General features: G+C 38.0%; 1 protein-coding gene across 1 annotated transcript in view; it reads right to left on the bottom strand.

Moving 5' to 3' along the window:
• LOC101359963 (ATP-binding cassette sub-family A member 6) overlaps positions 1-14,758 on the bottom strand; it is a 63,223-nt gene extending 48,465 nt beyond the window's left edge. The window contains exons 1-8 of the mRNA XM_023729434.1: positions 14,551-14,758; positions 11,937-12,037; positions 10,008-10,212; positions 8,873-9,031; positions 7,100-7,203; positions 5,895-6,121; positions 1,926-2,067; positions 730-915 (exon numbers count right to left, since the gene is read on the bottom strand). Of these exons, the coding sequence (XP_023585202.1) occupies positions 730-915; positions 1,926-2,067; positions 5,895-6,121; positions 7,100-7,203; positions 8,873-9,031; positions 10,008-10,212; positions 11,937-12,032 (1,119 nt within the window). The 5' untranslated portion in view covers positions 12,033-12,037; positions 14,551-14,758. The remainder of the gene's footprint in view (positions 1-729; positions 916-1,925; positions 2,068-5,894; positions 6,122-7,099; positions 7,204-8,872; positions 9,032-10,007; positions 10,213-11,936; positions 12,038-14,550) is intronic.
• Between the last annotated feature and the right edge of the window lie 6,498 nt (positions 14,759-21,256).

Here is a 21,256-nt window from a genome sequence, read left to right as displayed (position 1 = left end):
GTAACCAACAAAGATTGTTACATTTTGAGTGTGAACTTTTTCATGGGTTTTTACAATAGAGGTCTCATACAGTATTTGTCCTTTTGTGATTGACTTATTTCACTCAGCATAATGTCCTCCAGTTTCATCCATGTTATGATAGTTCATGGATTCATTGTTGTTCTTTCTCGTTGCATAGTACTCCATTGTGTTTAAAAAGATTTTTAATGAACTAGAAGAATGCTTTCCTTATGTGACGTGAAAAATAAAGTAAATATTCATATATAGAAAAATAAAAAAACTAGAAGAAAATACTACAAAACCAAAATACATCTGAGAGGTGAAAATCTGGAAGATTTTCTTATTTAAGTTTTCTTATGACACTTTTTCTACAATTACATAAAATCTGTTGCCATCAAATTGATTCCAACTCATAGCAACCCTGTAGGACAGAGAACTGTCTCATAGGGTTTCCAAGGCTGTAAATCTCCAGGGAAACAGACTGCCACATCTTTCTCCCGCACAGCTGCTAGTGGATTCCAACTGTCGATCTTTCAGTTATCAGTCTAGCGCTTAACCACTGCATCACCAGGGCTCCTACAATTAAATAATAACTTACAGAAAAATTTAGCTTTACAGTAGAAAAATTGCTTAGAATTAAAGTTATTTTGAAAAGTGCATTGATTATAAGGAGGAGGAAGTATAGCATCTTTCGAAAGTTCAATAGTAAACCAATAACAATGCTCTTACCTGAGCCAACCCAGCAGTGAAGGCAAAGGGGCTACAAATACTCAAGATCCACTCCAATGATGAAGGAAGTTGTTTATGTAATGCAGTGAATCCCACAAATCCCCAAAAGAGCATCAGGAGAAATACAACCACGCTAGTGAGGCTGCTTTTCTTTAACAACACGCTCATCAGGAACACTAACGCTATCTGAAAGAGAGAGAAGACATTTAGCTATCATATACTGAGTTCACTGAGTGTCATTGTTAGCACAATAAAATAAGGGACTTTATATCATAATATGAATATTTATCATTGAAGCTACAATGAAAGTATTAAGATATAATTATTCTCAGTCCTTCCCTCAACCTCCTTTTAAAGAGGATCCTTATTTGCTCTTCTCAGATGCTGGGCTTTTGTTGTTGAGGAAAGGATAGGGAAAGTTGGAACATGGGCTGAGGAAAGGGTAGAAATGAAGGCTTGAAAAATTGAGAGAAGCTAAATTTCTAAATTAATGTACTAGGAGTCCCTGGGTGATGCAAACAATTAATGCAATTGACTGCTAATCTAAAGGTTGGAGATTTGAGTCTACCCAGAGGTACCTCAGAATAAAGGCCCAGCGATCTATTTCCAAAAACTCAGCCATTGAAAACCCAATGGAGCATAGTTTTCCTCTGACACACATGGGGTTGCCATGAGTCAGAATCTACTCAATGGCACCCATTTGTTTTTTTTTTCCAATGTACTAAGAAAGGATATCCACGTACACTTTGTAGAAAATATCCTGGAAAGGAAAAGAATTAGAGGCCCTTGTTCAGAGGACGGAGGAGAAGTTAAGTGGGGAGTTTACTGCAAGGTGAAATATTATAGGGAGAAGAGAGAGTGTGATTAGTGACAGGGAGCCCTGGAGAGAAAGATGTGTCCACTGCACAAGAATATTATCATTCATAACCTAGAATAATCTTTGATATGTTTAGAGTAAAAAACTTCTTTTTCTTTTTGAGTCATCATTGGGTTAGTTCAGAACTTTATGCAAAAAAAAAAAAAGTCTGATTTTATTTGGGTTACATCACTTTCTCACACCGATAAAGACTTTCTCAAGCAAGCAGAAAAAAATGGACACTAAAAAGGTGACTGTAGTAGCCTACTGAGGCATTAACATTTGCTACATATTGTGAAGATCAGAAGCAGGGAAAGTGATGATACATTGATGAACTTACCAAAGATAAGCCAAATAGAAAAAATAGTGTAAATATGACCATGAAGCCCGTCATGACTATAATTTGGGTAGATGTTATGACAATTGTAATTAATATGGAAATAAAGAAGATGAATCCAGCATAGGTTAAACCCCAAGAGAGCCTACGGAGAGACAAAAAGTTATTTAAATTATTTTAAGTTTTTACGAAATATTTAAAACATACAAAAATACCTAAAGAATAATACAGTGATTACCCTTGTACCTGCCATCTAGATTAATAACTAAAACTAAAATAGTTGAAGCCCACTGTTTACCCCTTTTCTGATCTCAGTGAACCTTTCTCCTCCCACAAAGGTAACTACTTACCTAAATGTGCTGTTTATAATTCCCGTGCATTTTGATTTCCTTTACTACATATGCAGACCAAGATGATAGTCAAGATCCTGAACACTGGTACTACACAGGTATCAACCAACCAAAAAGGATGTCAAAACCAATTATGTGACTTTTATTATTGTCATGGCTATGGGAGTCTTACTGGCTGGATGTCAGCTCTGTGTCAAACTATTGTATAAATAGTATAAATGCTGTATAAATAGAATCATACTGTATGTATTCTTCTGTAACTTGCCTTTATCAACCAGCATTAACAATATTAGATACTTGTTGTTGCTGGGTGCCATTGAGTCAATTCCAACTTATAGCCACCCCGTGTGACAAAGCAGAATTGCCCCATAGGGTTTTCGTGACTGTAATCTTGACTAAAGCAGATCACTGGGTCTTTCTCCCACAGAGCAACTGTGTAATATTTCATTGTATGAATATACAATGTTCTCTTGCCCATTGACATTTAGGTTTTCTCCATTTTTTTTTTTTGCTATTACAATGCCACTTAGAACATTCTTGTACATGTCTTTTTGGGAAAATACACAAGAATTTCTTTAAAAATGTTCAGTTGTTGAATTGGAAGGGAAGTTAATAGCTGCTGATCAGTCAAGTCACTATGGAAGCATCGATAGCCAATGATAAGTTGACCATTCTTGAGGATCTCAGGAGGCAGCCCCTTGACTCCCCTTAAGAAACCAACAAAAAACCAAACTCATTGCTGTGGAGTTGATTCCAACTCACAGCGACCCTATAGGACAGAGTGCAACTGCCCCATAGGGTTTCCAAGGAGCAGCTGGTGGATTTGAACTGCTGACCTTTCAGTTAGCAGCCGATCTCTTAACCACTGTGCCACCAGGGCTCCACCATTCTCCTTAGTAGTGGGAAATAAAAATCTCTTATCTTCACTAAGACCTTCCCATTCTTGCTCTTCCTATTCATGATCTCATTACTTAAACCGATACGATTCATTATACACCCTTAAATGTTCACGTTGTTTTGCTTTAGATGAGCTAGTGTTCATATTTTTATAAGGTAGTTATAAAGAAGCAGTACACAATTTTAGATCTAATAAGCCTATAGGGGGTTTTACCCAAAGCTTCTCGTTTCACAGGTGAGCAACCATCAGTCCCTATTATCAGTTAATGGTCTTATCCGAGGTTACAGATTGAACCAGTAACAAAGTTAAAATGAAGCCACAGGCCACCTTTAGACTAGGGCTCTTTCCTCCACATAAAATTGCCCAATTAAAGAGCAAAACAGCTGAAGAATACAGCAGAAGTGTTAAAACCAGGAGATTGCATCAGTATGTCCCAGCAAAACATGCTTATGCTGGATTTGATGCTTGTTTATTTGACTTCTTTTTAAATTTCATATCATTACAATGATTCAAAACTATGTTAAAATTATCAGCAGTTTTGAAAAAACATACCAGTCTCTGCAGAACCCACTTCCTGAGTACAGAGGGGAGCTACTTTCATGAGGAATTGGAAAACCACAGGGTGGGAGAACTACAAATGAAGGAAATTAAAACATTACCTAGAAAAAGGAACTGGTTGCAAGGGCAAGGGGCGATGCTAATAAACCTATGAAAACCCATATGCTAAAAACAAAGCAATTCAGATATCATACTTAAATAAATACGGATTACATTGCATGTGCATACTAAGAATTATTTATCTATAGAGGCTGAATCCAGATGCAAATGTCCAATACCTTTCTGACTTTATACAGGGTTGACTTCATCCTCCCTGGTCTCAGATGGGCACAGAGATGCTGGCCCCAAAACCATGGCCTGGACTGAGAGGAAGCGCCTTTCAGGACAGGGGTCCCCTCGTTCTTCCTTCCTATGAGGGCTCTAGATGGCCCTAAGGTCTATTTCTTTGTGTTTTCCAAAGTTCCCTGCAAAAAACTTTTCCTTCTCTCGTTTTTATTCCCAGGCAGTTTCCTCTTTTGTTATTTCACAATTCACACGTATTGAAATCAAAATTCTGTTAATAAAATATACAGTTGTCTCTCGTTATCTACCGGGGTGGGGGGTGGGAGGAGTTGTTCCAGGACCTTGGCGGATACCAAAATCCGAGGATACTCCAGTCCCTTATATAAATAGGCATAGTATTTAGGTATAAACTATGCACGTTCTACCGTACACTTTAGATCATCTCTAGATTACTTACAATACCTATTACAATGTAAATACTATGTAAATAGTTGTTATACTGTATTGTTTAGGGACTAATAACAAGACACGGGCAAACAATGCTCAAACAAGGAATGCTGGAGAGAGACTGAGGATCCCTAAAATGGCTGGAGGCTAGAGCATGGGATGCCTACACATCACTTCATTCGCCGGGATTCAACCTAGTGCTCAGCGCCCGGGTGGTAAATTCAAGTTTTGCTTTCAGGAACTTTTTTTTTTTTCCAAATATTTTCGAACTGCATTTGATTGACTACGTGGATGCGGATCCCATCGATATGGACGGCTGAATGTACTGTATAAAGTCAGAAGTTCCAAGGCCATGATTTTCTTTCAGGGAAGCTCATGACTTACAGAGGCTTGTTAAATATATAGCCCCTCATTCATTTCCCATCTATAAAGAGCGCTTTCTTGACATGGTGCATATACAGAGAAATCTTTCTTGGGATTCAATAACAAAAATGTTGCGTTTCTTTTGGGGTAAACTATACAGCTTATTTTCCCTCTTTTTTTTTTTTTTCATTTTCTAGACAGTGTATGTTTTGAAACGGATTGTATTGCAAGCTTCTCTGCTTCACCCGCTTGGAAGCTTAGCGTTTTAATGATTTGTATTTCGATTTGCTATTTTTACCTACTTGGTATTTTGGTAGGTATTTGTTCCTATGCCTCAATTATTTGTTTTTATTGTGTTTGTGTGTGTGTGTGTGTGTGTGTGTGTGTGTGTTTTCTCTGACCCTGTAAGTGTGGTGTATTCTCTTTGACTTTCGTATTTTTTGTCTACAAACTACATAATAGTACCTTAGTCACAGAACTAGCATAGCACAGTCACAGCACAGAAAAAGTGCTCAGCAAATTATAATCACTATTTTGCATGGTAAAATTTAACAAAACTAAATTAAAAAATCAGAACAAAAGAAAAAGTAACGAATGTATCAAGTTTAAATCAAGATGTTCTGAAACAATAATATTTTTTCACTGCCTTAATTTCTCTGTTTATTAATATGCCCTACATGAATTCCAAATCACATCTGTCAGTTTGTCATACTGCGGTGGCTTGCATGTTGCTATGATGCTGGAAGTTCAAATACCAGCAGGGTCACCCATGGTGGACGAGTTTCAGTGGACCTTCCAGAATAAGACAGGCTAAGAAGAAAGGCCTGGTGATCTACTTCCAAAAATTAGTCTATGAAAACCTTGTGGATCACAACAGAATAATGTGCAATATAGTGCTGGCAGTTGAGCTCCATAGGAGGGAAGGCACTCAAAACGCACAGTGGCCACAACAATGGACTCGAGCGTACCAACGATTGTGAAGATGGCGCAAGATTGTGTTCATTTGTACATAGTGTTGCCATGAGTCAGAGCCGACTCGACGGCAACCAGCAACAACATGAATTAGTCACTCACCAGAATGCCGAATCTTGTAGACCCATCATTTTCATCAAGTTCTTAAGCATTTTTCTTTCTTTTGTAACATCGAGTGATGCAAAATATATAAATGGAGAGAAATAAATCAAGCAGTAGAAAATAAACATCTCATTTTGAAATATATACTTAGAAAGAAAAGGCAGTATCTTCATATTTATACCAGTAACCGACAGTAACTCCTCCATCACAGAGTGATTTGTTGTAATCTAAAGAAGGGTTTAAACAAACAAAACCATTTTTAAATGTATAGAAACTGGTGAAACCTGATAGGCTCTGTGGACTGTACCAGTTACCCACTTGCTCTGTGGACTGACACAGGACTCTCTCTGGATTGTACCAATGTCAGTTTCCTAGTTTTAACACTGTACTATAGTTATATAAGGAGCCCTGGTGGCTCAGTGGTTAAAGTGCTGTCAGTTGCTAACTGAAACGTCCCCAGTTCGAACCCACTGGCCTCTCCGAGGGAGAAAGATGTGGCAGTCAGTTTTTGTAACTATAGCCTTAGAAATTCTGTGGGGCAGTTCTACTCCATTCTATAGGGTTGCCATGAGTCAAAATCGGCTCGGCAGCAATGGATTCTTTTTTTTTTTTTAATATAGTTATGAATAAGGTCTCTGGGTGGTGCAAATGGTTTGCACTCAACTACTAACTTAAAGGTTAGCAGTTCAAACCCACCCAGTGGCACCACAGAACTCGACAGAAACTAACAACAACAACAATATTATGCGTAACTATAAACCAAACCCGTTGCCATCGAGTCCATTCTGACTCATGTCAACTCCATGTGTTACAGAGTAGAATTGCTCCATGGGTTTTTTTTTTTTGGCTGTAGTCTTTACAGAAGCAGTTCGCCAGCCTATCTTCCACGGTATCGTTGGGTTGGTTGGAATCCCCAACCTTTTAGGTTAACAGTGGAGCACAGCCATTTGGGGAAAACTGGGTGAAGGGTACATGGGACCTTCCTATACATTGTTTTTGAAACGTCCTGTGAATCTACAATTATTTCAAAATGAAAAGCTTTAAATAAGCAACATGCTCTTTTGTCTAAATCTAATTGCAACATTTGTATACCTGCATTATATATAAATCTATGAAAATCTGAGTCTATATCATCTTTCATCAAAATCTTGATGCTTCTGGAATTAGCTTACATTAATTATTAGAACTTTAAATTAGGCACTTACTTCTATAATAGCAGCATCAATGGCAGTTTGTAAAGTCACAAATCCTCTTTTCCAATAGAGGGCCTGTGCACATGAAGTCCCGTAATATCCACTCCAGCAATGAGCTGTAAGCACAAAGCACAACCATCATTACAGAATGAGGGCGGTTTGGAGAATAAAAAACAAGACGCCATGAAAAAACCATCTAGAGAAAGCTCCCCTGTCAGAGCTTTTAACTTCACAGAAAAAGGAAGCCAATTGAAGACAACCACATGCATAGAAGGTCTTAGAAATTACAAAGAAGATCAAAGCAAAGAACATTCTGCTCTGGCCAAAAATTACTCCTTCCTGTGCCTCTAAACCCATTGCTGTGGAGTCAGTTCCAACTCCCTGATGGCACAGTGGTTAAAGTGATGGACTTCTAACCAGTAAGGCTGGAGGTTCGAAACTACCAGCGGCTCCACAGAGAAAGATGTGGCAGTGTGCTTCTGCAGATAACAGCCTTAGAAACTCTGTGGGGTCACCATGAGTCTGACTCGAGGGCAGTGGGTTTGGTATTCTTTTTTTTTGATTTGATGCCTCTAAACACCAGATGGGTCCAGCACTAGAACTTTTTTTTGCGCTTGAATGCTCTCCCTCCGGAAGAATACATGGCTCGTGCCCTCCCTTCATCCTGATCTCTTCTCAAAAGTAGCTTTATCCCAGACGACTTTCCTGGCCACCATAAGTAAAATATCTAAAATGACTCCTCTTAGCAGTCTATCTTGTGGCCCTGCTTTATTTTGCTTTGCTGCTTTCATCACTACCTGACAAAGTGCCTGTGTACGTGCTCTTGTGTTTATTGTTTTTCCCCATTTCCTGTCCCTGACTAGAGTTTTTCATGAAAAGCAAGCTCTTTGTTTTGTTCACTTCAATTCCCAGGGTTAAGAATAATGAGGGACACAGGAGGCATTCAGTGAATGAATGGAAAAGAAAACAATTCTGAATCATATCAATTCTACCTCCTCGAGGGCCCTCAAATCCCTCCACCTCTCTCCCTCTCAGCTGCCTCTACTCTGGACAGAGCAGCCGCCATCAGCTAACTTGTAGGTTTCATTGCATTCCCCCTGGCCTCCCTGCAATCCATTCTCTGAGCTATATCCAGAGTGCTCTGTTAGGCTTGAAAATCTAAAGACATCTCCGCCCTGATTAAAGTGCCTCAGTGGCAATCCATTGGCCAAGATCTAGCCATTGTTCCACTTCAGCCTCATTCTCCCACTGCATTCTTCTTCATGTTCTTCTTTCAGGTCTATGAGTAGATGCTCTTTCTCATCCCACAACCTTCATGCTTGCCTTTCTTCTACCTGAAACACAGCCCCCCTAGCAGCTCACACCTACTATTCTGTCTGATCTTAGTTTGAATATCAGTTCCCCAGGTAGGACTTTCCTGATCCCACAGCTTATTAGGACCACCATGTCTAAGTGCCCAGAGCACTTTTTCTGGAACTTGTCATTAATTGTTCAGTGTCTGTCTTTCATGCTAAACTAAAATCTCCCCTGAGGCTGGGACTCTTGCATCCCTTGCACCTTGCACACCCTGAGCTGAATATATATGTGTTGGGTGACTGTAAGATTTGTTGAGCATCATCCCTTAGTGGAACGATCTGATCGACCTAGGAATAAGTTCAGCAATAAAATGTAATTTATCTTTTTTCTCATTGATATTGGAAGCATCTCTGACACCTGTCCTCACCTACTCCTCCTTTTGTTGCAAACATAAAAAATGCCTTAATAACATTTTATATGGAAAGTCACCTGAGAAATCTTCTTTCACATACGGAATGTTATATCCCTGAAGAAACATTAGCTTATATGAGAAAGTGTCATTGAAGATGATTCCCACAGTGTTTGGGAAATTTTCTAGAATAATTGCATCCATGGATTTTTTATCTGGTACCCCAATGACTCTTCTTTCTGTGAATTACGAAGTAAAAATAGATATAGAATAGTGTTACAGGGATGCAGCATATTCAACGGTGTGATCATATATTTCCCGTTGGAATTAAACTAAGACTAATTTTCCATTGAATTCAAACTTGTTGTATGAGGCAAGGAGGGAAGTTTTACTTCAGTGTTTTAGAATCTAGAATCAGGAGAAAGACATGAGAATTAAGCATTTTCTTTTAATAATGACAGGTATCAGGGCAAGTTTCAGGTACATAAAAAACATTATACCAGAATAATTGTGAATAAGAGAATTGGAGTAAAAAACAGGAGTAATTATTGTAGTCAATATATAATCAGGGCTAGATTCCAGATTTACTGAAGAAAAGGACCTCATGTGACCTTTGCCTTATATAGGAACCAAGACCACAAGGTGATTGCATTTCTAACAGCCACGGATTTCGAGGCTCAAAAAGCAGATAGCCTGGCTACATCCAGCGTGGCCATTTTGGTTATTTCGGTTACAGACTGACCTCATTTGTCACTTCTAAGATGTTTACAGGTTACAACATATGCAAAATAATCTTTCAATTACTCATCCTTGTTTTTCATAGTTCTGAGGTTATCATTTGATAACCATCACCTAATTTCTGTTATTTAGATGTTTTTTCCTGAGTTATTAATCTTCATCACTGTATCATCAATGTTAAAAATACCCACACCCACCAATGACTATATTCCTCCTGGACACTATTCTGAAGACCTGAAATTATAGATCTGTTGGTTAGCCACATTTCCATAGAAATGTGGGTCTCCCTAGAATGGACTTCTATCAAGCTGAAAGGGTTTAAAAGGCTAATTGTTGTGAGGGAAAAAAAAGAAAACTAACCAAATTTGTATGTTATCTAAATAATTAACATATCACTGTGACTTCAAATTTAACATGTATACATCTTATAAAGAAATATAATATCAATAACACTTTTTTTGCCATTAGCACTCTCACCTTTCAAAAAGAGAGCAGATGCCGTTTTATTCATTATCTGCTGGGTTACATTAGATACTGGTGTGTACACAACCATTATGTAAGAGCTATTAAATTTATCTGCTCTTCCCAGATCCTGAGAAGGTGTTTCAGGAATATGGTCGTTTTCTTTGAGATATGAAAATAGGCCCATATACAGTCCTAAAAGTATCGGGAGGCCCCATTCCTAAAACACATAGGAAAAGAATGAATTTAGATTGCATTCCCTTAAACAGCTCAGTCAACATCAGAGAATGATAGACGATAACTTCCAATATTGCCATGTAGTTGGCCATCTCTTTGCTTGCAGTCCTTCGGAGCAACGGGGACTCAATGAAAGATAAATACTGAGATAGTAGTCACGTGCATGAAAAACATTTGCATTAAAGTTAAAAGGACTGTAGAGACCATCAGATAAACTAACTGGATGACTAACAGCCTGAAGTTCTCTGTGCGTCTGGGCAACAGACTCGAGAGGGAAGGAAGGACACTTTATTTTAATGTTTTAGATTCTAGAATCAGGAGAAATGCATGAAAATTGTGTTTATTTTTAATAATGACAGGTGTCAGGGTAAGTTGTAAGCACATAAAAAACACCTGCCAGGAAAAGCATGTGTAAGAGACCTAAAGTACAAAAAACAGAGGTAATTGTTGTAGTTACTATATAGTCAGGGGATTCCAGATTTCAGATTAACTGAAGCAAAGGCACCTCACATGAGTTCATGGCAGCAAATAGCAATCCATTTGTCAGTTGTCAGATCCTTGTATTGGAAACAAAAGAAAACGAAAAGGAACTGAGTGGTAGAGACTGTCTAGTGGTTCACCAATATCAGTGATGTCTCCCTCCTTGGTCCAATGCTAGGCTACATTCTCAGCCTCCCCAAAATAAGCGGGGCCACGGGATTGAGTTCTGGCTAATGGAATGTGAGCAGATGCGATATGCATCACTTCCAAGCCTGGCTTGTGGAAACTTGTACAAGCTTCTATATCTTCTCTGTCCTGGTCTCGCTCTTTCCTTGCAACTAGTTGCAGAGGATCCAGTGGAGGTCTCCTAGGCCTAGGAGATGGAAGAGTCCCTAGATGAAGGAACGTGGGTCCCTGAATGACTGCATGGACAAGATTCCTTCAACCACCCACACTCACTCCACTTCTACCAACCACCTTATTTAGACTGTAATAAGAGTGAAAAATAAATCTTTACTGTGTTAAGCCACTGAGATTTGGGGTTTTTACCAGTAGTTAAGAGGAGCCTTGGTGGCACAGTGGTTAAGCATTTGGCTGCTAACCAAAAGGTTGGCAATTTGAACCTACCAGCTGCTCCGTGGGAGAAAGATGTGGCAGTCTGCTTCCATAAAGATTACAGCTTTGGAAACCCTATAGGGCAGTTCTTCTCTGTCCTACAGGGTTGCTATGAGCCAGAATTGACTCGACAGCAGTGGGTTTGGTTTTTTGTTTTGTTTTTTTTACCAGTAGTTAGTCCACCTGCCTAATGCAAACAATCAATGGGATTACTTGGTAATAATATAGAAATAATTTTTGTAGAAACGTCATGGCTTTGAAAATAAGTTGCCAAACTAAAATTCCTCAATTTATGCTAGCCAAAATTTTTAGTATTCCTTGGCTATAAATGTACAACATGTGGTAGCAGCTGTAGTCATTGCTATAATTAACTAGTTAATTTTTTTCTTACTCTCCTTTTTAAAAAAAAAATCAGTAATACTACTAGTCCTTACGATTTTACATTAATTTTCAGTGACTGCTGTGAGTCTCTCAGCTTAATAAAAACAACTAGAGATGACCTCAATATCAATAAATCAAGTCTACTAATTGAAATAAAATATAAGGGAAACATTAGACAATGAAATAAAAGAACAGTGCTAAATGTAGAAAGATGCAAACTTTTAAACATACCAACAAGCTCTGTCTTTTCATCCTCTGTTTCTTAAGAAAATTCTTGCACAGAACTGCTTGGGTTTGCTGATACACGCTTTTCTTTTTCTTATTCATTTAGACTATTCATTTTACATACAAGGAGAAAGTAAATATGGTGGAACACAAACAAGAAAAAAATTAAGTGTGATGAGAACAACCTTGATCATACTTTTGAGCCAGATATTTACTACCTTTAAGAACTATTCAAAAAAAAAAAAGAATTTAAAATATTGTTTCAATAAATTTATGGATACAAAATTTCACTTCACATATATTAACTTTAAGCTTTATGTGGGAAGGCATGATGCTGGGGAGATAGCGTGATGATTGACACAACTTTACGAAAACCTAGACTACTACAATGAAAAAGTATAGTTAGAGTGCAGAACCTGCAAGATAGATCACATTGTTTATCTTTTATAATACAATTCCATGAATAGGGTAATTGGATTATATTTCATCCAATTAACAGTAATTTTTTGTCTTTGAATTTAGGTAGAAATCTCAGAAATAACCAAATTAACATCAAAATTCTGATTACTTAAATTCATCTGAATAATAAATTATGTGCATTAAATATAACTCCAAGAAATATTTTCTCTTCTACTTACCCTCCAGATTGAATCAAATAATTTTTATCAAAAGAGTTAATCCGTAGGATAACAATCCAAACTCAAACGCAAGAAGAACAAAAATACTTGTCTGAATTTTCTAGATTCAGAAGTCTCTAAATAGCTTAGGAAATAAACTACAATGTAAGATATTTTTTTAAAAAAGAAATCACATTAGAAAGCAGTTTTGCCCAAATGTTTGTAACAAACAAACAGAAACATTTTTTCAGTTTATATAATCTCAAAATTAAATTCTTTCAGATTTATGTATCAAAATCTTCAGACAACTCCCCCTCAGCACAGGAACAAATTTTATTATGTCCCTCAATTCACTGTTGTGTATGTACACAATAAAAGACTGCTGGGGAACAAAAACAGACAATTTTAGTTATTAGGCCTTCAATGTAAAGCACTTAAGTATTTGAAAAGGTCTGAAAAACAGATTGATTTTAGCAGTGTCCACCCAGATATTTGGCATAGCACACTCACAAACACAGAGCTTCACTTACTGTCAAGAAAATTAGCAAACGTTTTCTGGAAACTCTGCCAAACTACAGTTCTCTTTTTGTGTAAGGTGACACAAAAACTTCTTTATTGCCACTTCTTCATTTATTCCTTAAATAGTTGCCTACTTCCAGCGGTTCTTACTCAGGCTCAAAAAAGGTTGTAGTCAGACCAATCTGCATATGTTGGACTTGTTTTGTCTTCTGTCTTGTTTTTCTAAATCAATTCTTCTGAAGGGAAATGTCTGTTCTATGGTTGGTTACTCATTTCACAGGGAATACAACAAATCCTGTGTCTGTCCACTTGGCCTTTCAACTCAACTCCAGGGATCAGGGGGGAAATGGTCAAACAAGAAAAATGGAACTAGCCCATCAGATTATTTAAAGCCGTATTAGTAACATTTCTAGTCCTTATGGTTTCCCAGATGAGACTAAAATGAGAGAAAAAGCAATGCAAGTGTGCAAACAATAACTAACAAAACAAAGCAGTTACATTTATATGAGAAATCTTGGAGTTTTGTTTTGTTTTGAAACACAACTGCCAAATATATATTTGACTAATTCAGAATAAATGGTCAGAACATGGCAAAGCTGATCTTTTGCCTAATAACTCTAAGCAATCTATAGCCTACCTTAGAGAAACACCTAAATTGGACAAATGAAAAATTAGGGAAAAAATTCCTTTCTTCCACTCTATTTATAGCAGATACATCATTTCACAGGACAGATGAGCAAAATGAAAGCAAATGGGTTGCTAAGGAATAAAAAACATATAAAAAGATTTTGTGTGTGTATTAAGACTTAGGAAAAAATGAGAAATTTATTCCATTCTTGTTGCATATCTATCTCTCTAGAATGTTGCAAACTTTTCTTCTCCTGCCAAAGTGAATGGCAAAACAGGAAGCCAAAGTCTATGAATTGGGAAATCTCAAATATTTGACATGGCTCCCAGGCCACAGATGTTAATAATCATAAAGCTGAGAGATGTTCTGGAGAAAAGGGGATAATTAAACACACACACACACACACACACACACACGCACACAGCTAAAGCTATGGTATGTATATACATTTCTCTCCTTGGGAATGAAATCTATTTTTAAGAATAGTCAACAGTGAAATATTACAGGTCTCTTACATTAAAAATTGGCATGAGCAAAGGTAGCGAAGGTTTTCTAAAGCTCTCACATGGGGTGCGGAGGATGGGGTTGGAAGGTCATAAACACGGCTAAAAGTTTACATCACTAAATAGGTCAGTGGCCCAGAACAAAATTCTAACTTTTTTTTTTTAAATCACCTAGAATGTAGCTCAGTTTTTTAGCTAAATTTTGTTGTTGTTATAGTTGTTTTATATTTTTATATATTCTATTTTAGGAATCATTTTTACCCTGACTTTCTTCCAGTTGCATTAAAAGTCACAATTGCTACAATGTCAGTAATTATTGAGATTAACTAGATTTTACCGATTTCACTTCTTACCATGGTTTCTTGTGTATGCGTTGTCTTCCTCCTTCTTGATTTCCTTATTCTGATCCATTTTTCATTCTTCTGAAGCTGTTTTTCTTATTTAAGCCTAAATATTTCCCCACAAATGGTGATCTAATATGATAAAGAAGTGCCTGGCCTCCAACTAGAAGCACATGAAAATAGTGGATAAAATACATGCAAAATACAAGTTCAGGTATACAGCCAAACTTCTTCTCAAAAAGAAGAAGAAGAAGGACAGTTTAAAAAAAAAAAAAAAAAAAAAAAAACAGTGGAAGAAACCCAGAGAGAAAGGAAGGCACATCTGAGGTATTAAAAAATGGAAAGGGAAATTGAAACCAAGCTGTGGGTGGTTTTTCTGCCACTGTCTGTCCAAGAAGATATTAGACTCAGACTAGGCCCCCGGTGTTGTAACGTCGCTGTGGCTAGGAGTTGAGCTTGGAAAAGTTGGAAAGCTGGAATTAATATCCCTTCATGAATCCAGAAGCTTCGCAGGACTGTTCAGTGCTAGAAATAGAGACTAGAAAAACTTCACCTACTGCCCCAGAGAAGAGTAAGGGCATATACTTTCTACCTAATCTCTGGGCTAAAATATATATATCCTTCATGGAAAATGAAACTCTAACATATGTCAGGTACAGGAAACAGGAGAGGGGTCTGAATTTATTCTCTGTGTGTAGTTATGTATCCAGTCCATGTATGTGCTCTACAGTCACCCTGCTTGGGCTCGAATTCTGACTGTGCCATCTTCAAGCTGCATAACCTTGTACCATTTATCCAATCTTTCCCCCTCGTTTCCTCACCCGTAAAAATGGGTATAATAAAGCCATTGTGTGGACTAAATTCATTAATGTAAGTAAGGTACACAGAACAGGGCCTGGAAAACAGCAAAAGTTCACAAATGGTGTTTGTTGTTGCTGCTGCTACTACCACATACTACTCTTGCCACCACTACTCCTGAAGACCCACAGAGGAAACACAAACTGTCCTGCAGAGAGATGTCGAGAATTCAGGGCACAAATGGTGAGCTTTGTCATCTAAGAAAATATCAAAGCTTTATTGAGGAAAGAGAAATAGGCAGCCATGACTCATTTCCTAAGTAAAGAAGCTCCGCAAGTAAATTTAGATCGTAACAGTTTGGCTGTATATTCGAGCTAACCACAAGTTTTCTGGAATTTTAGCTGCAGTGATAATTTTAGCCATCTATGTCTTCTCCTTTTTGCGTGGTTTTCTTTTACAAGCTTCTATATTTTGCTTATCTGATTTATGAAGAAAAGGCACAAGCTTCCATCTGTGGCCAGAATGGCTAGCATCTAACACCATGATTGGATTATACTAGTTTTCCACAGAACAGAGTCTGAGCACCAAGTGTTTGTGGCACTCTCTACAGAGATACCCCAGCCAGCTGCTGGCATCTCAAAACTTATTCAGACTTCCAGAAGAGGTTCTGATGAACCCTCCTGGCATTGCTCCTATCGATTGTTACTCCAAGGATGGAGTCATATAAGTGCAGCTGCTGGAAGCCCGCCCTGTAAGCCTGCCAACAGAAGATAAAGCTGTTTCCTCAAAAGGGGAAACTGGTGCAAGCTGAGCAAGCACTCCCAGATGGGACTCTTACAAAATTCTAATGAGTATTATAGGTAATATCTCCCCTGTTTCTGGAATTAGCCTTTTTTTTTTCTTTTTGGAGAACATTGCTGATTTTTCCATTTTGGTTCCATCTTTCTGTTGCCTAATTCTCATCTGGCCCATGATTTTTCCATTACTGGTCTATATTGTAAAGAGAGTCGCAAATTGATCAGTACGGTTAGTCGTAGACGACCTCCTTGGAAATTGATTACCATACCATATCCATTGCCGTTGAGTTGATTCCGACTCATAGCCAACTCTGTAATGGAATTGATTAAGCCATTATTTTTCTTTGTCAAGCTATCCCCTCTCCTTGCCTTCCCCTCCCTTTCTCTCTGTAAAACAGGCAGATGCAAGATTCCTCAGAAGGTCAGCTCCCTTTGCTTAAATTGCTACCATAGCCCGGGAGTCTGATTAAGATTTTAGGTTTTTTTTTCTCTCCAAGTGATCCCCACGCTGCTTCTGAGTGGGGAAAAAAACAGCAACAGTATACTACTACCTGATAGAAATTCAATTGTTGTTGTAGTTGTTGTTAGATGCCATCGAGTTCCAACTCCTAGCGACCCTATGTACAACAGAACGTCATCCTCACGATTGTTGTTATGCTTGAGCCCACTGTTGCAGCCACTGTGTCAATCCATCTCGTTGAGGGTCTTCCTCTTTTTTGTTTACTCTCTACTTTACCAAGCATAATGTCCTTCTCCAGGGACTGGCTCCTCCTGATAACACGTTCAAAGTACATGAAACAAAGCCTCACCATATTTGCTTCTAATGAGCATTCTGGCTGTACTTCTTTCAAGACAGATTTGTTCATTCTTCTGGCAGTCCATGGTATATTCAATATTCTTCTCCAACACCATAATTCAAAGGCATCAATTCTTCTTCAGTCTTCCTTATTCATTGTCCAGCTTTCACATGCATATGAGGCGATTGGAAACATCATGGCTTGGGTCAGGCGCACCTTAGTCCTCAGAGTGACATCTTTGCTTTTTAACATTTTAAAGAAAGATTTTGCAGCGAATGTGCCCAATGCAATGTGTCATTTGATTTCCTAACTGCTGCTTCCATGGGCATTGATTGTGGATCCAAGTAAAATAAACTCCTTTATAACTTCAATCTTTCTCCGTTTATCATGATGTTGCTTATTGGTCCAGTCGTGAGGATTTTTGTTTTCTTTATGTTGAGGTGTAATCCAAACTGAAGGCTGTGTTCATTGATCTTCATCAGTCAGTGCTTCAAGTCCTCTTCACTTTCAGCAAGAAACGTTGTGTTATCTGCATATCGCAGGTTGTTAATGAGTCTTCCTCTCTGATGCCATGTTCTTCTTCATATAGTCCAGCTTCTTGGTTAATTTGCTCAGCATACGGATTGAATAAGTATGGTGAAAGGATACAACCCTGACGCACAGTTTTCTTGACTTTAAACCATGCAGTGTTCCCTTTACTCTATTCAAATGACTGTTTCTTTGTCTAAGTACAGGTCCTTAATGAGCAAAATTAAGTGTTTTGGAATTTCCATCCTTCCCAATGTTATCCATAATTTGTTATGATCCACACAGTTGAATGTCTTTTCATAGTCAATAAAACACAGATAAACATCTTTCTGGTATTCTCTTCTTTCAGCCAGGATCTGTCTGACATCAGCAATGATATATCCCCTCGTTCCACATCCTCTTTGAATTCAGCTTGAATTTCTGGGAATTCCCTGTCAATATACTGCTGCAACTGTTTTCAAAGGATCTTCGGCAAAATTTTACTTCTGTGTAATATTAATGATATTGTTCGATAATGTCCACATTCTGTTGGATCACCTTTCTTTGGAATTGGTACAAATACGGATCTCTTCCTGTCGGTTGGCCAGGTTGCTGTCTTCCAAATTTCTCGGCATAGACAAGTGAATGCTTGTTGAAATATCTCCATTGGCATTCCACCAATTTCTGGAGGCTTGTTTTTTGCCAATGCCTTCAGTGCAGCTTGGACTTCTTCCTTCAGTACCATCGGTTCTTGATTATATGCCACCTCCTGAAGTGGCTGAAAGTCGACCAAATCTTTCTGGTACTGTGACTCTGTACATTCTTTACATCTTTTTTTGATGTTTCCTGAGTCATTTAATATTTTCCCCATAGAACCCTTCAATACCGCAACTCGAGGCTTGAATTTTTTCTTTAGTTCTTTCAGCTTGAGAAACGCCGAGCGTGTTCTTCCCTTTTCGTTTTCTGTCTCCAGTTCTTTGCATATTTCATTATAAGAATTTACTTCATCTTCTCGAGCTGCCCTTTGAAATCTTCTGTTCAGCTCTATTCATCATTTCTTCCGTTCACTTTAGCTATTCGACATTCAAGAGCAACTATCAGGGTCTCTTCTGACATCCATTTTGATCTTTTCTTTTTTTTCCTGTCTTTTTAATGATCTCTTGCTTTCTTCATGTACGATGTCCACAATGTCATTCCCACAATTCATCTTGTCTTCGGTCATTAGTGTTCACTGTGTCAAATCTATTCTTGAGATGGTGTCTAAATTCAAGCGTGACATATTCAAGATTGTACTTTGGCTCTCATGGAGTTGTTCTAATTTTCTTCAACTTCAACTTGAACTTGCATATGAGAAATTGATGGTCTGTTCCACAGTAAGACTCTGGCCTTGATCTGACTGATGATATTGAGCTTTTCCACCATCTCTTTTCACATATGTAGTCGATTTGATTCCTTTGTATTCCATCTGGTGAGGTCCACATGTATAGTCACCTTTTATATTGTTGAAAAAAGGTATTTGCAATGAAGAAGTTGTTGGTCTTGCAAAATTCTATCATGCGATCTCAGCCGTTGTTTCTATCACCAAAGCCATGTTTTCCAAGTATCAATGCTTCTTCTTTTCTCCAATTTTCCCATTCCAATTGCCAGTAATTATCAACACATCTGGATTGTATGTTTGATCAATTTCAGACTGCAGAAGTTGGTAAAAATCTTCACTTCCTTCATCTTTGGCCTTAGTGGTTGGTGCATAAAATTTGAATAATACTTGTATTAACTGGACTTCCTTGTAGGTGTATGGATATTATCCTATCACTGACAGCATTGCACTTCAGGATAGATCTTGAAATGTTCTTGAAATGACGATGAATGCAACGTCATTCCTCTTCAATTTGTCATTCCCGGCATAGCAGACCATATGATTGTCTGATTCAAAATGGCCAATACCAGTCCATTTTAGCTCACTAATGCTTAGGATATTGATTTTTATGTGTGCCATTTCATTTTTGACAACTTCCAGTTTTCCTAGATTCATACTTCGTATGGTCCATGTTCTGATTATTAATGGATGTCTGCAAGCTGTTTCTTCCCATTTTGAGTTGTACTACATCAACAAATGAGGGTCATGAAAGCTTTACTCCATCCATGCCTTTAAGGTCGACTCTACTTTGAGAAGGCGGCTCTTCCCAAGTTGTACTTTGAGTGTCTTCCAACCTGAGGAGCTCATCTTCCGGGACTATATTAGACAATGTTCCACTGCTACTCATAATGTTCTAACTGGCCATTTTTTCAGAAGTAGAATGCCAGGTCCTTCTTCCTAGTCTGTCTTAGTCTGAAAGCTCAGCTGAAACCTGTCCACAAAGGGTGACCCTGCTGGTATTTGAAATACTGGTGGCAAAACTTCCAGTATCACAGCAACACACAGGGCACCACAGTATGACATATTCACAGACACATGGTGGAGAAACATCAGTTGGCTAAGCATTTTCTTTCCAGACTACCCTCTCCTGGTATGTTCAATGATAGAAAAACTTTCTCTTACCTTGACTTTGCTTTCAGGGCTCTCTCAATCAAGATGGGAGAACGTAATAGGGGCTTTCAACTTTTTTTTTTCTTTTCACCTGTTATACTGCTTACAGATTGGAGAGTTTTGTGTTGGCTCCTGTAAACTTCCTTTAGGAAATAATTATTTGGGATCCTAGCAAAATGATTTGGGGGTTATAATAAGAGTTTGAAATCTTTCTTAGTTCCATCATAGATTCCATCTTTTTTTTTTTTTTTTAGAGTTTTTTTTTTTTCCTTCATTTTAGTATATCTGAATGAAGGCATTATGGAAATGAGCATTTCTATTGTTATTATTGGGAGTCCCTGGGTTGTGCAAATGGTTAATGTTCTCAGCTGCTAACTGAATGGTTGGTGATTCGAGTTCACCCAAAGATGCCTTAGGAAAAAGCCCTAGAAATCTCCTTCCAAAAAATCAGTCCTTGAAAACCCTATGGAGCACAGTCCTACTCTGATACACATGGGCTCTCCACGAGTCAGAATCACTGGTTTATTGTTATTATTGCCAGTAGCCTCAAATTCCTTCCTTTCTTGGGAAATTCTTGCCGCAGACAAGCCACCTGTCATGAAAATCCCTGGAAACAGACTGGAGTGTATTGGGGAAAACCCTCGTGGCCACATGTGTCAGAAGCTTAGAAGCACGTAGAAGCTTTGACCCAGGCATTCTAGAAATGTATTCTAAGTGATTAAATAGATCATGGCCAAAGATGCGTATGTAGCATTCTTAGTTGCAGCATTGTTTATAATGGGGAAACTTAGAAACCCCCTACATAGCCCTGAATCGATTTTTGTCTAAAATTTTTTGGTACATGAAAACACTGAAATACTTCATAGGCATTTCAAACACATGACAGAGATATATAATGAGCTGGGAAAATGGGATGTTCATAGTGTGCTGCCAGATAAGAGAAGATAGGAAAATCACAAACCAATAGATATAATATTATCCTCTGTGTCTGTGTGTAGGATAGAAAATGTATTATCTTAGCAAAATACTTGTTTTTAATATTTTAGACCTCTATAAATAGTATGCTTTTTTTTTTTTTTTACAATGAACGTGTATTATGTCAGACCTTATAAAAATTATATTTTAAAAAAAATTAAATGGATTGAGACATTAGCCTATCTGGGCAACAAATAACCATTCATGTTGTTTGCAACCATTGCTGTTTTTTACTGAATCCCGAGCATCCATGCTGGCCCTTCTGATGCACTCATTTCTGTATTCAGCCTATCGGCATTTTGCACTGCTCTGCTGCA

This window comes from Trichechus manatus, unplaced genomic scaffold, assembly GCF_000243295.1.
Source record: "Trichechus manatus latirostris isolate Lorelei unplaced genomic scaffold, TriManLat1.0 scaffold00028, whole genome shotgun sequence".
Classification (NCBI taxonomy): Eukaryota; Metazoa; Chordata; class Mammalia; order Sirenia; family Trichechidae; genus Trichechus; species Trichechus manatus.
Note: the sequence above shows the minus strand (reverse complement) of the source record. Positions and strands in the feature narration are given on the sequence as shown.